Source organism: Haliaeetus albicilla, chromosome 5 (assembly GCF_947461875.1).
Source record: "Haliaeetus albicilla chromosome 5, bHalAlb1.1, whole genome shotgun sequence".
Lineage (NCBI taxonomy): Eukaryota > Metazoa > Chordata > Aves > Accipitriformes > Accipitridae > Haliaeetus > Haliaeetus albicilla.
This window is the reverse complement of record NC_091487.1, coordinates 42,834,671-42,852,694: the sequence shown is the minus strand read 5'-3', so window position 1 is coordinate 42,852,694 and position 18,024 is coordinate 42,834,671. Positions and strand designations below refer to the sequence as shown.

At 37.4% G+C, this 18,024-nt stretch overlaps 1 protein-coding gene across 1 annotated transcript in view; it reads right to left on the bottom strand.

Annotated features, from left to right (window-relative positions):
* The window catches only part of INO80 (INO80 complex ATPase subunit), a 69,855-nt gene that overhangs the window by 39,008 nt on the left and 12,823 nt on the right, over positions 1–18,024 (bottom strand). Inside the window, exons 6-21 of the mRNA XM_069784435.1 lie at positions 16,894–17,014; positions 15,377–15,591; positions 14,282–14,335; positions 11,979–12,182; positions 10,500–10,695; positions 10,236–10,303; positions 9,700–9,909; positions 9,062–9,142; positions 7,744–7,839; positions 5,400–5,459; positions 4,639–4,781; positions 3,480–3,564; positions 2,861–2,978; positions 1,755–1,840; positions 592–759; positions 12–145 (exon numbers count right to left, since the gene is read on the bottom strand). Of these exons, the coding sequence (XP_069640536.1) occupies positions 12–145; positions 592–759; positions 1,755–1,840; positions 2,861–2,978; positions 3,480–3,564; positions 4,639–4,781; positions 5,400–5,459; positions 7,744–7,839; positions 9,062–9,142; positions 9,700–9,909; positions 10,236–10,303; positions 10,500–10,695; positions 11,979–12,182; positions 14,282–14,335; positions 15,377–15,591; positions 16,894–17,014 (2,039 nt within the window). The remainder of the gene's footprint in view (positions 1–11; positions 146–591; positions 760–1,754; positions 1,841–2,860; positions 2,979–3,479; positions 3,565–4,638; positions 4,782–5,399; positions 5,460–7,743; positions 7,840–9,061; positions 9,143–9,699; positions 9,910–10,235; positions 10,304–10,499; positions 10,696–11,978; positions 12,183–14,281; positions 14,336–15,376; positions 15,592–16,893; positions 17,015–18,024) is intronic.

The following is an 18,024-nucleotide window of genomic DNA, read 5'->3' as shown; positions in this document are numbered from 1 at the left end:
AGTAGGCTTGCCTGTCCCGTGAGTGGTTAAAGACCCTGATCTGTCCATGACGGTAGATGAACTTTGAAATCTGGTATGGCTTTAGGGAGATGTGAAATGGAGACCAAGTTTCTTGTCGCTCAAACAGCTCTGGGTGATTGCACACCTGTAAGAAAGAGAGCATGTCAAACACTGGGAGGAATTAATTTAGTCTGATGCAGCATTTACATCTGAAATCAACTATGACTATTGATCGCTAAAACTTTAATATTGATTAGTATGTCAGAGCTATTTTAGTATCTACTCAAATTTGAATACTGCATCATTATCTTTTCCTATTCACCTAACAGCTATTGCCTCTTCTTCCCAAGTGAATGATTTCCTTCAACAACCAATTTGGAACCAAACCAGTTAGCAGAGGCATGCCCAATTCCGCTAAAGCTCTTCTACCCCAACATCGTGCTACACAGCATCAGAAACACAACTGAACTGCATGCAAATTTACTTGCCTATACCAGAAATTTTTTTTATATGGTGTTTTCTAGAAGCCATACTTTAGTTCTGTGCTAATGAATTATACTTTTAAAAAATCATTATTTAAAATAGCCTTACCTTCCTGAATTGCATGACTAGATTCATGAGACTACTAGTGGTGGTCTGTGCTTGCTGAGTAGTGCCCATTGAGGACTGCAGGAGGTCATCAATAGAGATTTTGTTTTTCAGAGCTTGGTACAACAGCTTCTGTCGACTTGTCTGCTGGCAGTACATAAGAATTTCAATCTGCAAAATAGTAATAAAGATTTAGTCTTTTCTATCTCTGAAATGGAGGATGACCACATCAGTACACACAAAGCAGAGAGAAACAAATCTTAAGGAAACATAACTTTCTCAAAAAATACATATACAGGCAGTCACGTTCATATCTGTATTTCAGGATCCAACCTGGGAAGGACTTAACCCATAGGTGTGTTTTGGAAGGCTTAGGTAATGATGTAGCAGACAGACCTTTAAAGGTATGTAAGCACAACTAAGTAAACAGATAGATTAAGAAACTCTGAAAACATCACATCTGCAGCTGATCAGCTTAAAATTTGACCTCAATTCTACTATTCTACTGTTATAATGCTACCCATTTAGAGCCGTCTTAAACAGGTGTCAGGAGCCCATGATAACAACAGTGCATCACGTACCAACAGTGTCTGTGGGAAGTTTTAGTTTTGAAATTAATAAGCACAGAACAAATCAGAACAAAGTAGATGTCTCTTAGCCAGTGGTCCCAACACCTGAGGACATATTGACCACAAGATCATCCAGTATTGCTAACATTCACATGAATTAAGAGACTAACAAGAGAGAAGAGTATGATGCTACCACTACGCACTTCTTGCTCTTTACAAGCAAGCAAAAAGAATCCTAAATCTACGCCAAATCCTTCACAAAGGCAACTGGAGATGTTTATCACCCAATCATTGTTGTATCAATCTTTTTCACTTCAGTTAGTGACATTTCTGTCAAAGTAATCAGGCTCAAAGATTTTTTATTTGTAACTTAACAAAATGTTTTCTCTAGAAGAAAAGTTTATTCATTAGGGGTTCTTCAGTTACATCCACTTCTAATGAGATTGCTGGGATGCAGTGCCAGAAACTGAAGGTCTGTGAAAGGTCTACAATCAAATTTCAGGTACGCAGACTGAAAAATGAGTTTGAAAAAAACAGATTAGAGAACACAGCTATGACAATAAAGTTGAAATATTCCAGATAAATACTTCTTCTCACCTTATCTGACAGCTCATTTTCCACATCCTTCTTGATTCTTCTTAACATGAAAGGCTTAAGGATCATGTGCAAGCGGGATAGCTGGTCTGAAATACAGGGAATAGGGAAGAAGGAACAATTACTTCACCAAAGAAGAAAGCTATATGGTGCTCTACTACAAATTAAGTCCCTTACTGCTCAGCCATTTCCCCCCATATAAGTTCTTACAGCACAGATTTGGCACGTCTCTGTTGATTTTTCTTTTTTTCAATGAGTGCCAACCTACACTGTTTAACTTACAAATCTGAAGATCTGCTTCAAAGAATGAGCTTCTAAAGCATTTTATGTGTTACATATTTCTCTGGGCTGAACAATATGGACTTAAATTTATCACTCACTATTAGTGAAGAAGAAAGTTTCAGATGAGACGTTGCTAATTAGTGAAAAGAGATTATTAAAATTTTAAGTCTCACCCCCCCAAATTACAACATCACAAGAACAGGGCATACTGCATTGACAGAGAACTGCAGTCTTTACAATAACCTGTAAAAACAGAGTTCTGGGTACTTCAGAACTGTTAAACCCTTTACTTTTGTGACAAGTTCCAGCTGTGCTGTGTTCTACTCCAATTACAAATCAGCTATTTTACCTAGCTAGATTTTTCTACATAATTATCCCCTAAAATTTACAGTGAAGATTTTTATTTTTAAAGAATTTTCATGCTTCTCTTCTGGAGCTCAGAAGGTGTTTAGTGCTTTGTGTCATAATTTTTGTGTCTAGAGCTTGTAACACACTCAGGAGATCTCCAAGATTATGTGCTCTGTAGAAACTTCCAAATATTTAAAATATTTGTTATCCTCTGGGAAGGAAGAGGACTGGACACAAGTAGCAAATCGACATTTTCACTACATGTTTTTCTATTCATTACACATGCTACTTTACAGTCAGAAACACAAACCTTGACATAAGCTATGGACAACAACCCATAGCATTCCAACCCCATTATGCACCCTCTGCTGGATGACATTTCCCATACAAAAAATGACTGAGAAAGTTTATCCATTAGTATTTGGAAAAGGCAACAGATTCTTAACATAAAAACTACTGCAGTTACACACTGCACTCACTCTCATCAATGGCAGATTTGTTCTCTGCATGGCTCTCTATGTCCTTAGAAAACCACTCATTGAACTCTTCATGGGAATCAAACAGTGTTGGCATGATAAAATGCAGCAGGGCCCACAGCTAAAAGGAGAGGAGAAAACAGTAGATCGGCAAAAGTCACCGTACTGCGGCCAAAGTAATTGGAAATCCCAAACCCTTGCAGCTCTTTATGAACAGAATCACCTTACTAGATCATGAGACAAGGCAAAATTAAATAAAAACCCAGCCACATCCTTTTCCCTCCACCCCCCAAGACAAATGCCAGATATATCAACTTAACAAAACATTAGAAAGCAGTGAGAAACACAGTGTAATGATTCCAGCCAACATAAGGAAAAGCCACAAGAATTAGATTTCATCCTGAAATCTAGGTATTACTAACCATCAGGTATCTTCAGTTTTATTTTTATTTGAATATGTGGCACATTTCCAAATTTTCCCCTCCTATATTTGTTTGCCAGTGCTTTGCTACAAGCATGATCCTACAACCACACAAACACAACACGTTTCTCAACTATTCACATATATTTAATATATATTCTTGTTATAAAGAAAAGTCCACTCTTGTGAGCTCCCAAATACCTCGGCCATTGTGTTCTGGATTGGGGTCCCAGTCAACAACAATCTGTTTCGACACTGGAACTGTAGTAGGATCTTCCAACGAACACTGATGAATAAAATTAAGAAAAAAATCATTAAAACTGTTTTTTTGTAGAAGGATATGAAACATAAGGTATTTTAAGACCAATTACTTCCAGTGACCTTCCCAAATGATTTTTGGAGGTCACTGGGTAAAACTATCACAGCTACTCCCCAGTCTTTCAAAGACAATTACAGGAAGAAGTAGCCTTTTACAAATTACAAAGAAACGTGCATAATTTATTTTATTTTTCTAAGTGTTTTTTTACTCATTTTTAATACAAATGCTTGGATACTAATAAAATCTCATGATCAGAATAATTAACTTCCCAAAAGAAACAGCTATTATGAATCAGAATGTCATGTATTTTTCAGACTTTCCAACACTAAGCTACTGTGGCAGGAGTGCTGAGCTATACATTACAATCCTCTTAGAGGGGCAGTTTCCAAAGAACGCTGAAGAGACAGACTTTGGTCAGAATGAGCCTGCATCTAAAGCAGTCTTCAACTTACTGTGTGCAGTGGCAACTTGGACAAATGTTATGGGAAAGCAATTACACAAGTAATGACGGACAAATCCATTATTTGAAAACAAACAGAAAACTTTCTGGCACAGAGTCTTATGACAAAGATCGGGCTTTATTGCAGCCAACAGTATTCGCAGGGTTCTGACCTTCATTTGTGTCTGGAAGTACCACTGAAGAAGGAATCAAAATGATGCATTTAATGGAGCCCTTATAAGCAATATATGCTAAGGACTACAGACTGTTCACTAGGCAGAATTCTGTGAGTAGTCAGGAAAGAAGGTGCACAGCATTTCACACTGTTTTGTTTAACTATCCTGTACTCCATACAAGTTTCTGCTCCACAATTACTTTTTAATTACATTTTACATATTTGGAGAAGGAAAATCTAAATGCAAAAAACTAGTGGATCAATCCAGTGTCAGAGAGTTACACAGACGCTTAACTAGGTTAGACACTTAAAGGGTCTTACGTGTGTCAATTTTAATTTGAATAATTTATGTAATCTTGATGTTTTCTTGATACTCCTTCAAGAGGTTGATACAGAGGGAACATTTTGTTTCCAGTTAATTTATTACCTGGAGCTACTCTTGAGTGCTTGCGCTTCATCCAGCACCATATATTGCCACTTCACTCGCTGGAAGTACTTCACATCCTGTACCACTAGCTGGTAACTGGTAATGACCACGTGGAAAGGAGCATCCTGAGTATACAATGTCTTCTATAACCACAAAGTAAGAAACAAATGGCCACATAATGTAAATACATTGTGAAGAGTTCACTTATGTATACTGTAATTTCAGACTTCTGTTTCATAATCTTTCCTCATTATTACTGCATTTTTCCCCAGCTGACTTTTTAAATTAATTACAGCACAGTTATTCAACTGGTGGATCTGGACTTCAGCCCATTAGTCCCTGAACAATTTCAACTGCTTCATAATGTGCCAGACAAGACCCAGGCATTGAACCCTACAAAATACTGTTGTTAAATCAGGAACAATCTGACAGGCCTGCAGGGATGCTAGACTTGGGCATCCTGAGTTAGGTTACTCAAATAGAATAAACAGTCCTTGACACTGAAACTTCCTGCTTTATTTACAGAGCTCTAGTTTCTTCAGTTGAACTCCATACTGCCCTGAATTGCCCTGTTCTGTATTGCTCTCCATCACAGGAGAAGCGTTCTACCTCATTATCGTAATGAAAATGCTACTACATGGATGAAGAAACAGAACTCTGTATCCACACATCATTTAGCTTGGTGCCATGTAGCAACAGTTTCTGGTTTACTCTGCAGAAATAACAAAGATGGTCAAAGCACATGGGCATGCCGGTATTACCTGACTCCAGAACTTCCTGATCACCTTTCTATCATGGGGATTTCCCCAGTAAGGTAGCACCTGGAACAGTACAGAAGTAGAAAGACATTATTTTCAAATAAAGACATGCCTGCTCTAGAATTTTATACTATGTATTCTACAAAAATGAGAAAGACAGACTTCTTTCTCCAAAACAATGAAAACTGATATTGTCTTTCTTAACACAAAAATCAGAAAGGACTTAAAAATACTTAGAAACAGAGCATTCCAGGCAAAGGTATCAAGCAACTTATGCCTAGTACAAAGGCTAGATCAAGCTATGCTGAGAATCTCAAAATGCCCAGTAGTATATTACACCTTCTAGTCAGGTTTTTCTAAAAATTAAAAATTATGCTTTGCTTATGGCAGAAAGAAGTCTGCCCTCAACTGCTACAGTTAACCCTACAAGACCAGTGGGCTCGTCTTCTTGTTTAACACTCCCCATTGTCCCGTTGGTTTTGTATTTCAGAACTGTCCCCAAAAATTTGAGATAAAGTTAAAACATCTGGTCTGGACATATTTAATATAAGAATTTTAAAAAGTAAGCACTACTGCCAGAGAAATCCGTTAATCCATTTATAGCTCAGAATTTCAGGGGTCCTATTACTCTGAACAGATCTTTGCAATGCACTGAAACCAGTTACTGAGTAATAATACTGTACTGCCATCTTCTGTCTGATGAAAGGACTACACTCAACTAAGACTGGAAAGCGAGGAATGCTCGTTTGTGTGGTTGTGAAAGGTCTTAAACATCAAAGTGCCTTTAGTTGAGTATTCTTACAACTGTTCCAAAATAAGGATGGTAGTAAAAAAACAGACTAATCAAAAAGTTATTTGCCTTTTAGTTTACATATTCTGTCATGGACCTGAAGAAATTAATTCACTGTGATTTACTACAAGCATAATTGACTACATGCTTCTGTACGATTAGAAGCAGGAACAATACTGGTTGAAAAAGATTGATCGAAGTTGTAAACATGTGACAATCGTAAGTTTATAAAACTTCTTTTTAAAACATGTTCCGTTCCATACATGAGGTAAACATTATTATGCAATAAATCCAAAGAACAGCTATATAATGACAGAAACAGATTTTTTTTTTAAGTCAAAAAAGGGAAAATTATCTTTTCACAAGCATCCTGACTGCAGTTTTGAAACATTTTCTGTATTTCATTCACAAGGAGAAACATAAACAGTTGCTTGCCTATTCTATGCAATGAACTGATTAAAGGAAATGGGAGAAAGTAAGTAGGTAGAATGGCCAACTGCTCTGATGTTTTCTATTCCAGGGTTTTTCATCAGGGCCCCTATTATTTTGGGCTATGCAATATATAAATGGATTATTTTTAGGGTTTTTTTTGAAGTGACTCCTCACTAACTTAAGCATTTCTAGTTATTCAACAGTTTCTTTGAAGTCTCAGTAATCACAGTTTATCCCAAAATATGTCACTCGAATCATTCAGTACAGAACTATGTTCTAGCACAACTTCGCCTCATACAGATACCTTAAACTATACACCACCATAGCCAACATACGGTCTCATCAGGGATCTGCAGAGCAAGCTATGTGGTAAAAGGCAAGTCCTTCTGACACTTTTGTCTCTTTAATTCTAAAATTTCAGCACTGTTTCAGCAGTACACGTTCTTTTCAAATCTTCCTTTGCAGTACTCCAATGTTTTCCACTGGGGAATAGGTAAGCAGCTTGGTTTTCAGTAACTGATTGTTCCTCGCTTTCTACCTTACTATGTTTTCACATTCACAATATACCTGAAGAACTCAATTTATTTTCTTCTAATCTTTTTGTTCTTATCTATTTGTGCCTCACTTCTCTCCTTTTTCTTGGTTACTGATTGTATGACTATGATCCTTCTATTTTTCTGTAGTAACAACTGCATTCTCTCTCCCTCTAATCTGTTTAGAGTTCATTTTTGTTCACATACAATATTTATCTTACACAAATTGATAAGGGACTGAAAACACTGCTCTAACCCTAAAGACGGCATACAAGACTGAAATATTATTCTTGTATCTGCTGCCAGGCCCACATATTAGAGCTGAACATCCACTCCCTGCCCCGCTTCAATTCTTCACTGAGAAGGTGTCCTTAAGCTGATGCAGAATGAAAGTCTCATGATTCACGTAAGAACAATTTTTAAGTCCTAGATAATTGAATGCTCCAGAAAAAACAGGATGATGGAAAAAAAATATCAGAATCAGGCCCATTACAGAGTTTCAAATTCCAAGGTAATTAGGCAAAGAACTCAGGAGAACAGAACAGTTTGCTTTTGAGAAAACAGAAAGAACTTTCTTGCACGTGCTTATTACCTTAAATTTAGGTACAAATCTGGCAAACTCCTGGTGCCAGTTGTTAAGAGTAGAGGCAGGTGAAATTATTAAAAAAGGTCCCCAGATGTTCTCTCTCTGGAATACACACATTAAAAATAATAATAATAAAAAAGACACCTATAAATTAACTGAGGGGAAGGGATACAGAGACAGTTTGACATAGCTTTACAACTACTAAATGACAGTGCCTACATAAGAGAGGGAACTATATGCAACATAGCAAAACTTCCTCAAAGCACAGCAGGCTGATACAGAATCAAACAGAGCAAATCTAATGTTTAACTAAGACTTATTTCATAACAGCAAAATTGTTCCCAGAACAACCTCCTTTGTTTCTGAAAGTTGCCACCTTCACATTACTAACAGCCCCTTTCATTCTGGGGAGGAAAAGAACTTCAGGTGGCATTGGAAAGCTTTGCTCCATCAAATCACATTAGAATGCCCTCTGGTGAACAACAAAGTTGAACCATTAGTGTATTTGTAGTTACAACCTGGCCTGCATAAGGGAGAGCCAGAAAAAGTAAAAGCCCTGTGCAGGCTTCCAAAAATCTCAAGTTGCAGTGCAACAGGGAGACAAGACTATCTGTTATCCCTTCCACACAGATGAGCTCAAAAGCCTTTGGCTCTGCACACCCTTCCAGTATTGTGGCTGATAGTGCCAGTGAACTGGTATCAAAAGGAACATAAACAAATGCACATAATTGTCATTTAGTCACTACTGCAGCTAATTCTGCTTTCAGCATCACTTGGTTGATATCTCCTATTTAAGGCAAGTGACTGGATGCCAATCAAGACCTTTTTTTTTTTTTTTTTTTTTTTTTTTAAGGTATTTATTTCTGCGTGAAGAAGTAAGCTCCTATTGCTTTTTCTGTTTTGTTTTGTCTGCCCTGGCACAGAAGAATCACTATGCTTCCTAAAGAAACCCCACTGAAATATGGAAATCCACACTGATTGCCATGAAGCTCAGAATTTTGGCTTCATTTCTACAAGTCTCTCTGATTTGTAGAACTCAGTGAACCAGGAAGTGTACAACTTGTTCTTTCATTACGCTTTCACATTCAGTGCAAGTGAAAAGATATTACTCTGTGAATAAATGAAAAATCTATTTTTATTTATATATATTTGTATATACATACACATACCCCCACACCCATTTCAAAGGCTCTGCTTTAAAACAAAATGGTAAAATGCCTTTTAAGACATTTAAGCTTTAAAATCCAGACTTTATTTCCGACGTGAGAAAAGTATGCATCTTCTATCAAGCATTCTGACCAGGAATAAGCTATAATCCACCTACCTCAGCCAGATGTGCAAGGAGAGCAATACTTTGTACTGTTTTACCCAGACCCATTTCATCTGCTAGGATTCCATTGATGCCCTGCAAAAGATCCATAAATGAACACCTTTACCTTACTACTTTCTAATCCAGCTGCCACTGAATTGAAGGGAAGCAGCCCCACTGTAACAACCTGAAACACCTTATTGTCTCTTACAGCTTCGACTAAGAGATAATTTATCTGAACTGCACTTCCATTCATTTTTCAGTCTGATATTTTCCCTCAGCCTGTCTGCACTTTGAGATCACATTGTGAACTGGGTGCACACACAAGGGACAAGGTTGCCTGCAGTTTACCAGCTGACCCAAGCCTGAAACAGTATGCAGCTCTTGAGCAGCAAAAGTCTCCTCAGTGTATAATCTAAGTGCTAAACAGTAGTACAAACATATCTTGAACTTAATGCCCCATTCAAAGTTGTTATTTCCTAAATAATCAAGAATACTGATAGGTGGCTTACATAGTATTTTCCTTTCTCCTAAAGGCATTACAGATGGAGTATACACAGTCTATTTTTAAACCCGAGTTTTTTGACCAAGTTTACTCTTATGACTTAAACAATTCTAGAAATTTTAAAAATTTGCAAGATGTACTAAGATACCTGCTCATATAGGTTGGCCAGCCAATTCATGCCTTTCAGTTGGTAACCTTTCAGTTTTCCATTGAAAATTGTAGGCTGTGGAATATCTTCTCCTGCTCGGATAGATGGGTTTGCTAAACTGTAGCTCTCTCCAAAGCCAGTACCAGACTTGTTAGCAGCTCGTAAAGCAGCTGCCCGACTCTCTTTCGCATCTTCGTCAAATGATCTGGTCTAAACAGGAAGAGAAATATATGCATAAGATGACAAACATATTAATTTATCAAGCAACTGTATAGTAAAAGGCTTTACATTTCACATTAAGACATAGGATGTCTGCCAGAAACTAAAAGAAAACAAGCCTGTTCCTATAGCCCAAATCTTTATATTCTGGTTTTCTACCTGTTTAGCACAGAAAGTGGCAATGGAATTAAATTCAAATCTTGCACCCAGGATTAAACAAACCTACTTGACTTGGCTGCTTTGAAAGATCCTGGTTCTGTGGCCTCTACCGATTACTTTGCTTTCTCTTCTACTTCACAGATCCAAAGAATACATACCCGGGCCTGATGTATCTGGTAAGCATCCTCAGCATTCTTCAGAGCTTGGGCCTTGTAATAGTTACTATCTGAAATCAACATCTCCACGTTAGAGCTCTGCAGCAGTAACCACCCAAATTAACACACAGATAAATTCCAGTAATTATAGTAGTGCTTCTTACACAGAAAGATTTTGTGCTTAAAATTGTAAGTTTGCACAATAATGTGCAGAGTACAGTAACTTTCAAAAGAGTGCATGGGAAGGACTGTAGGTGAATCTCTTACCATAATCTTCTTGGGTGATGTTGACCACTACTCCTCCACCAATATCAATCTGCCTTTGGGTAGAGCTGTCTTCCAGTTTGCGTAGGATTTCTTCCTGTATTCCATCATGTCCAATATCTCGTTTACGACTCATAAAATGGGCATATAATTCAGTTTGTGTGATCAGGAAGTTAAGTTTTCGCTGCTGTCTCTTAGCCTAAGAGAAGAGCATTTACAAAAAACAGATGAAGGGGAAAAAACCAGGACAAAAGTTTAATGTTTAAAATATCATTAAAGAAAAAAAATTTTAATCTAATAATATATCAACAACTAATCTATCTAATTATGTTATGCACATCAGTGTGATATCAAAATGCTACAATGCTAGCTGCACATAAGAACACTGACCACCACCATAAACATCTATATTAAAATATAAAATTGCTGTAAATTAAAAGTTCTTTTAAATTCAGTAATCATCGCAAAGAATATCATAATCTAAGAAAAGAAAGTTTAGAAGTTTTGTTTACACTGAAAAATTAAAAGATCGACAAAAATAAACAGGATTCTAGTAGTCTACAGTGAAAGAACTGAACGGTTTAAAAAACACTCTCATGACAACCCAACTCCAACATTCTGTTATTTACTAGTAAAGAGAATTATGGTAGAATACGTGAAATACATCACTAGGTAATACAGTTGAGATATTAACATTGTTTGGTGTTCAGCAAGACACTCCAGAAACTCTGTTCGTTCTCAGGCTCTGGTTTAAAAAATGCTATAGTTAGAAGTTGCCTATTAATCTAAGTCAGCTGAAACCTTCATAAAATGCTTATGAATTTGCAAGAATGAGAGGAACGCAATAAATAAAAGCATAATTTAAGCATAAAACTGAACGTAAGGTCAACCTTAGCTCATCACTGCACATGCAAAGTAACAACCATAAATCCACTAGAGAGCTTTGGCAAGGAAGCTTTTTCTTAAATTCAACCCCTATTACTCTGTAAGGGAGTCCATGAAGCTGTCACTTAGCCAATAAAAAAGCAATCACAGAAAAATTCTGTGCCCTATATATAAATTACAATATCAGTTTACAGCAGAGGAAAAAGTGGGGGGGGGGGGCGGGGAGAAAATTCAATGTGAATGAAAAGGTGGCTTGCCTTCTGGACCCAGGATGATGTACAAACCATCACAAGAGGTGGCCCTTACCAGCACTGAGTTACCTATGTCTGTAAGACACGCATTGCTTCTCTAATCCCTTCCTCCATTTCACTCACTTGTAAAGAATTTATGCAGTTTGAAGACTTTTTTTAATCACCTCCAGCTAACATTAGAAGAATTATGTAGAGAATTTTAAGATAGCAGAGGAAATACATGGAATACCACTGGAACAGAACAAATAGCTGAATTTCATGGCCTGGATTCAGAAACTCAAATTATATGGTCACTTCTGTGTCTCCTCAACAGGTTAATTATCAGCAATCTGCATTTTTGCTGTACCTCTCTCATCTCCTCATCCAGCTTGCGTTGCTCCAGAGCCTCTTTCTCAGCTCGTTTACGATGTTCTTTTTCCACCTTTTCATACTTTTTCCAATACAGAAGCATCTCCTTGGTAAGACGACGTGCCCGTGGTAGAGTTTCCTTACAGTTTTTCTGGGCCTGGATAGCAGCTCGACGTACCTCCCTCATGCACTGATGGGCAAGCTAGAGAGAAATAAGGTTTTGGAAACGGTGGTAAAATGGGCAGATTTTAAAGAAAGCCAGCAATAAACAACTTCAAAGTTAATTATAACCAAATCTGATCCTTCAGAAGAGAAAAAACTGTGATACTTTACTCAGCAGTAACGCTTCTGAAATGGCATGAGAGAACATGAACTTCCAAAAACCTCCTGAGATGGTGGAGAAGCCAAAACCTGAAGACAGTTTCAGCATGGCATGGCACTTAAGGGATTGATCTGGTGGGTAGGTCCTTGAAAGGGACTCAGGAGATCAGAGTTCACGGCCTGCCTGCAACTCTCACTCACCCATTCTAGACACTTTTCTGTGGTTCTTTTCTCACTGTTTTAATAAGGCTGCTGCAATAGCAGTATTGGTGGAACACAATCCCATTCACTGAAAAGTAGGGGAGTATCCTACAATTTTGCTACCATCTCATGATGAACTATTAATACAATGTAATTTTTTGTTCCAGTACAAATAAATTCATGCCATTGTCACAATGGTCAAAATTGCTGGGTTTGATGTTTGTGACGTTTTTTTCCCTCCACTAAAATTTGCACATCAACAATTCCAACACACAGAGTTTAAATGATCAAACAAAAGAAAGAAAAAAAAGTGGAATTTCAAAACCTCTAAGTCTGCTGCATCACTCACTTGCTAAAATGCAATTTGTGATACTTACAAATACAATAATCACAGGCTATTTGCCCAGACATCACAAAGAAATCCAGTATCTGCTAGCTAAGGAGGACCATAGTAGAGAACCTACCTACAGCAACATTTCTTAAATATATACATGCAGGTTCTGTTTTCTGCATCCCTTACATGGAAAATGGTCCCTTTCTTGATAATGTATATACAGAATGGAAAATTTCCTACATCATCTTGTCTCTGACGATTCTCAGCCATATACTTGACTAACTTTTCATTAGCCATGTAAATGAATCAGACACTTGAGCGTAACACTTGAAAAATGCAGAGAAAGCCATTACCAAGTGTTCCTAAAGTAAAGCCTTCTAGAAACAATGACAATTCTCAGAGAAGACTCTGATTAGGAGATAAATTCCTTTGCAATCACTTAAGCAGAAAATTGTTCTATTTTTTATCTTGCCTCCTATATATATTTATGTAAATTAACACATTTAATATTCCAAGAGCCCTTTTGATTTGAACAAGAATGCTTAAACCAGCAAATTCTAGCTAGTCGGTAGATGGGCAGTTCAAAAGCCAACAAAGTCTTTAATTTATTGTATCAAAGATCAGGAAATTAAAAATGTACAAACTGAATCTTATGAAAGCCAAAAGGATCTCATGAAAGAAATTCATGTTGCTCGCTTCATCTGTTGCTTATTGTCCTGGTTTCAGCTGGGATAGAGTTAACTGTCTTCCTAGTAGCTGGTACAGTGCTATGTTTTGAGTTCAGTATGTGAAGAATGTTGATAACACTGATGTTTTCAGTTGTTGCTCAGTAGTGTTTAGACTATAGTCAAGGATTTTTCAGCTTCTCATGCCCAGCCAGGGCACCTGACCCAAACTGGCCAACAGTGTATTCCATACCATGGGACGTCCCATCTAGTTTAGGAACTGGGAAGTGGGGGCGGGGAATCGCTGCTCGGGGACTGGCTGGGTGTCGGTCAGCGGGTGGTGAGCAATTGCCCTGCGCATCATTTGTACATTTCAATCCTTTTATTACTACTGCTGTCACTTTATTAGTGTTATCATTATCATTATTAGTTTCTTCTTTTCTGTTCTATTAAGCCGTTCTTATCTCAACCCACGAGTTTTACTTCTTTTCCCGATTTTCTCCCCCATCCCACTGGATGGGGGGGGGAGTGAGTGAGCGGCTGCGTGGTGCTTAGTTGCTGGCTGGGGTTAAACCACAACACTTATGAAAAATGCCAAAATGACACATCTAAAAAATGAAAAGCCTTACACTAAATGACAAATTACTTCTATACAGTGCTTTCTACTATACTGCTCTGCTAGTATAGTCAGTATTATAAGAAACAGAAGAAACATAAAGACATTACAGTTGGCTTATTACATCCAGTACAAGTAATAGTATAAAGCTAAACAACACCTACCTTTTTGCTGTTGGTTAGGAAAAGGTTGCGGGCGGAGGCTTTTTGTTTGTATGCCTATAAAAGAATACCATCTTAATTAGTTAAAGGGTAACTGCTTCACAGTATTTGAAAAGGTCACTATCCAGTCTTCAGCAGATACATGTGCCAACTTCAGCCATGCACACTATTGTATAATTGGGTACAGGTACTGTAAGTATTTTTCATTTTGACTGAAACAGCTTTTCATCCTTAATTATTAAAGGCGTACATAAACGTATTCCAGCTCCTGAAGGAAGAGTGTAAAACACCTCCCTTGACAGGATCATTTCTTTAATTACTACTATTGGAAAGCAGGGTTCTTCTATTCCACTGTTATCACTGACGTAAACAAGAAAAATTTCCACTGTTTCCCAAGAATTAATGTAGATCCTACATTCTTCACATGATCAAAATCAGTCTTTTGAAAAAATAAGGTCTATCACATTGCACATATCCTTTGCCTGGCTTACAAGTTCATAAAGGATGATACAGCCATCACTCATATTCAACTTCCTAGAATTCAAAGTCCGTTGACTATGAACTCCAAAAAGAAAGTTGTAAGGTCCACTCTGATCACATCTCAGAAAACTAGCAACAGTGAACCCAGCTTTCTATTTCAAATGTGCCTGTAGCTTGTCCTGTAAATGATACAAACACTCTTCCCTAGACTGTTTCTGAAATAAGCTTCAAAAAACACGTGTGCTACAACGATTGAAACGCTCCTTTTCTGAACTTTATGTAAAACCTAGATATTGGTTTACTCTACATTGCTATCCTGTAGATTACTAGGAATACCTGCTAGAGCTTACTGTATTATTCACAGAAAAGGGTTGAATAGCCAAATGAAAGCAGTGGCAAAGCACTGCATGATCCATTTAGCTATCACTGGTGATAAGAAATTTGAACTACACTTTGCTTAGGGAGTACAGAATATCTATCCGTTTGGTCATTAATGACCACCAGAAAAATCAGGTCTTACTTCACCCTGTTTTTCCAAGTGTCAACTCCCCACTAAGTTAATTTTCTATTTCACTTTCTTGTTATCATCACTGATCTAGTGCCATTAGCCAAGCTCACCTTTGGCAACTCCTTTTTAACAATGCTAAGCCACACTTTCCGCCGACGTGCATTCAGTTGCTCAATAGTCAAATGCTTTTTCTTGGACCCAGGTGGTGGTGTGTCATGAGAAAACTTGGCAAAAACTTTGGTCTGGTGATGGTGGCGTCGTGGTGACTCTTCTGAAGAGAGTTCTTCATCCCGCCTCCTCTTTTTCTTTACTTTTTTCAACTTGCCTGCATGACAACAAGGATCATACATTTTTTTTTTTTTTTTTTTTAATTTTTTTGGATACATTTAGTCAGGTATCTTTCCTGAGTAAACTATCCCAGTCAATTTATGTGTAGAACCAACAAAAAAGCCAAACTTATCCATGTTTGCCAATTCTGGTACCATCCATTTATCATATTAGGTATTTCCTCATTACTTTATAATGGAAAGGTTTTCCTGTTTAATAAATAGAGTGGATAAATGCAATTTTTTCACCCAGGGAAAGATGCCTTAGGAATTAAAATGTCTGGGACCTGGTGCAATGTTTCATGATTTGTGGGAAAATTCTACTCAAACACATGTAAAGTTAAGATATTTAAAGGTAACAACACTAGCATTTGGTAGGATAAGTCTCAAACCAAACTTCTCAGCAGTTGAAAGAGATTGGCATGTTATCATGTATTACAGATACTAGTTTTCAGAGGAAATTGATACTGGTATCAGATATTAAAAATATTCATTGTGAGTATGCAAAATCATGGATGCTGCAAGATTAGTTAAGACAAAAAAAAAATACACAGTTAAAGGAACTTGCAGAAAGATAGGAAGGAAGGAAGACCAAAATAGCCCCCTTAAAACACAGCTCAAACCTAAGTACTTGCACTAGACAGAATTCACCTTACTCTGACAGTTCATAGCCTTCTCTTCCTGCTTCCTTACAGATCTACAGCTGCTGCCAGCTCAATCAAGAAAGGAAACTGTACTTCCTGGCAAACATGCATCTGAGAAACTCCAGCTGAAAGGTTACAGCAGTAATTCTATTTTAACTCACACTGGACATAAATTCTGAGTTCCCTCTAATTTCCAGAAAACACTCTCACTCCCTATCATTTCTTGTTCACTAGAATTATATATTAAGGAATAAATGCAGCAGGTACTGTGTAAATTCTTACATTTTTCAAGGAACTATACTGTTTTCAAAAAACTCTGACTAAATGGACCATGATATACAACGGTATTTATGGATTCCAAAGCAATGAATAAAGCTCTAAGATACTTACTGCATAACTCTTTCATTCTAGATTCAGAGGCCCACAAAGAAAATCTAAAGCCATGAACTCTCAATTCACACTCCTCCTTTTCACCCCAGCTTTCTAGAAGCCAGAAGATAAAGCACAGTATTTTCTGAAGATTTTTTCTTTGACTGAATTGGGTATTTCCATGCAAAACCCAAAAGTTTTGAACATTTCTGTTTCTTCAAAGGAAATAATGCAGGAGGTAAGTTTAATCACAGCAGCCATTTAAAAACAAAAGGTTAGCGACTTTACCTTTCAATTTTTTCTCTTCTTTAAACTTCTTCTTCTTGGGCCCTAGCAGGTGGCGCTGCTGCTCGTAGTAAGGATCATGTGTAGACAGCAGTCCTGCACTGTAGTACTGATATTGCTGCAACTGAAGTGGATGTAAATGAGCACAGTAATGGAAAACAGATATAGCAGATAACAGAGATAGCAGGTAAACAAGTTCAGATCCTGATCACAAATAAGAGATGAGAAAACATGCAATTCTCCATATTTAGCATTGTTATCAAGGATCATACAGCATCCAAAGTGAAACCACTGCTCCCAGAGGTGGCCTCCAAGTTCTACACTGGGATCCAAGCCTACCCAGTTAAGTAAGATTGGAAAAGCGGGCAGGGAAGCTTACTCTTTCAAAACATACTGCTCTATCTTTTCCATATGAGTGCTGCCCAGCAAGACAGCACATTACATGAAGTGGTCCAATCATGGACCTCCTGTATGTTTTGCTCGCATTCCCAAACTACATACATGTTCTACTTTATCATTCCAAAGGATGTAAAAGGACGGGTTTAGATAAAATGCATTTAAAAGATTTCCACAGGGACAAACAACTTGAACATTCAGATTGTCAAGTAAAAACACAGCTGCCTCAGCACTTTTTTCCCCAAATTATCAAAAAAGTCAGTATATTTCAAGCATTATTCAACTAAAATATTAAAGAACTATACACAGGTTACGTATAAACGGGCAAATTAAAGACAGTACAGGTCAGAAATTGACTATTTAAAACCCAAGCATACTATTAAGTCAAAAAGATTTTTGAAAGGTGAGAACATCAGCATAAACAAACTGTTGTGTACAAATGTGTTGTCCCCCCCCCCCCGCCCCAATAACTGTGTACTGCTGATCCAACAATACCCTGGTTATTTCCACTGGATATTATTTCTTACTAGTCTGGAAATAAATATTTGTGTAAAATCTAACAGAAGTTATGACATGTAAAAATTGGGTGTATTAATATTTGTGTAGTTATGTAACATTTCAAGAAGCTAACACAATCTTGGTTTAGAACTTAACAAGTAAACAAAGGAAAGAAGTGGACAGAAACAAAAACCTGGGTGGGAAAATATTTCTTCAATCTTCTGGAGAAATTTCAAAAGA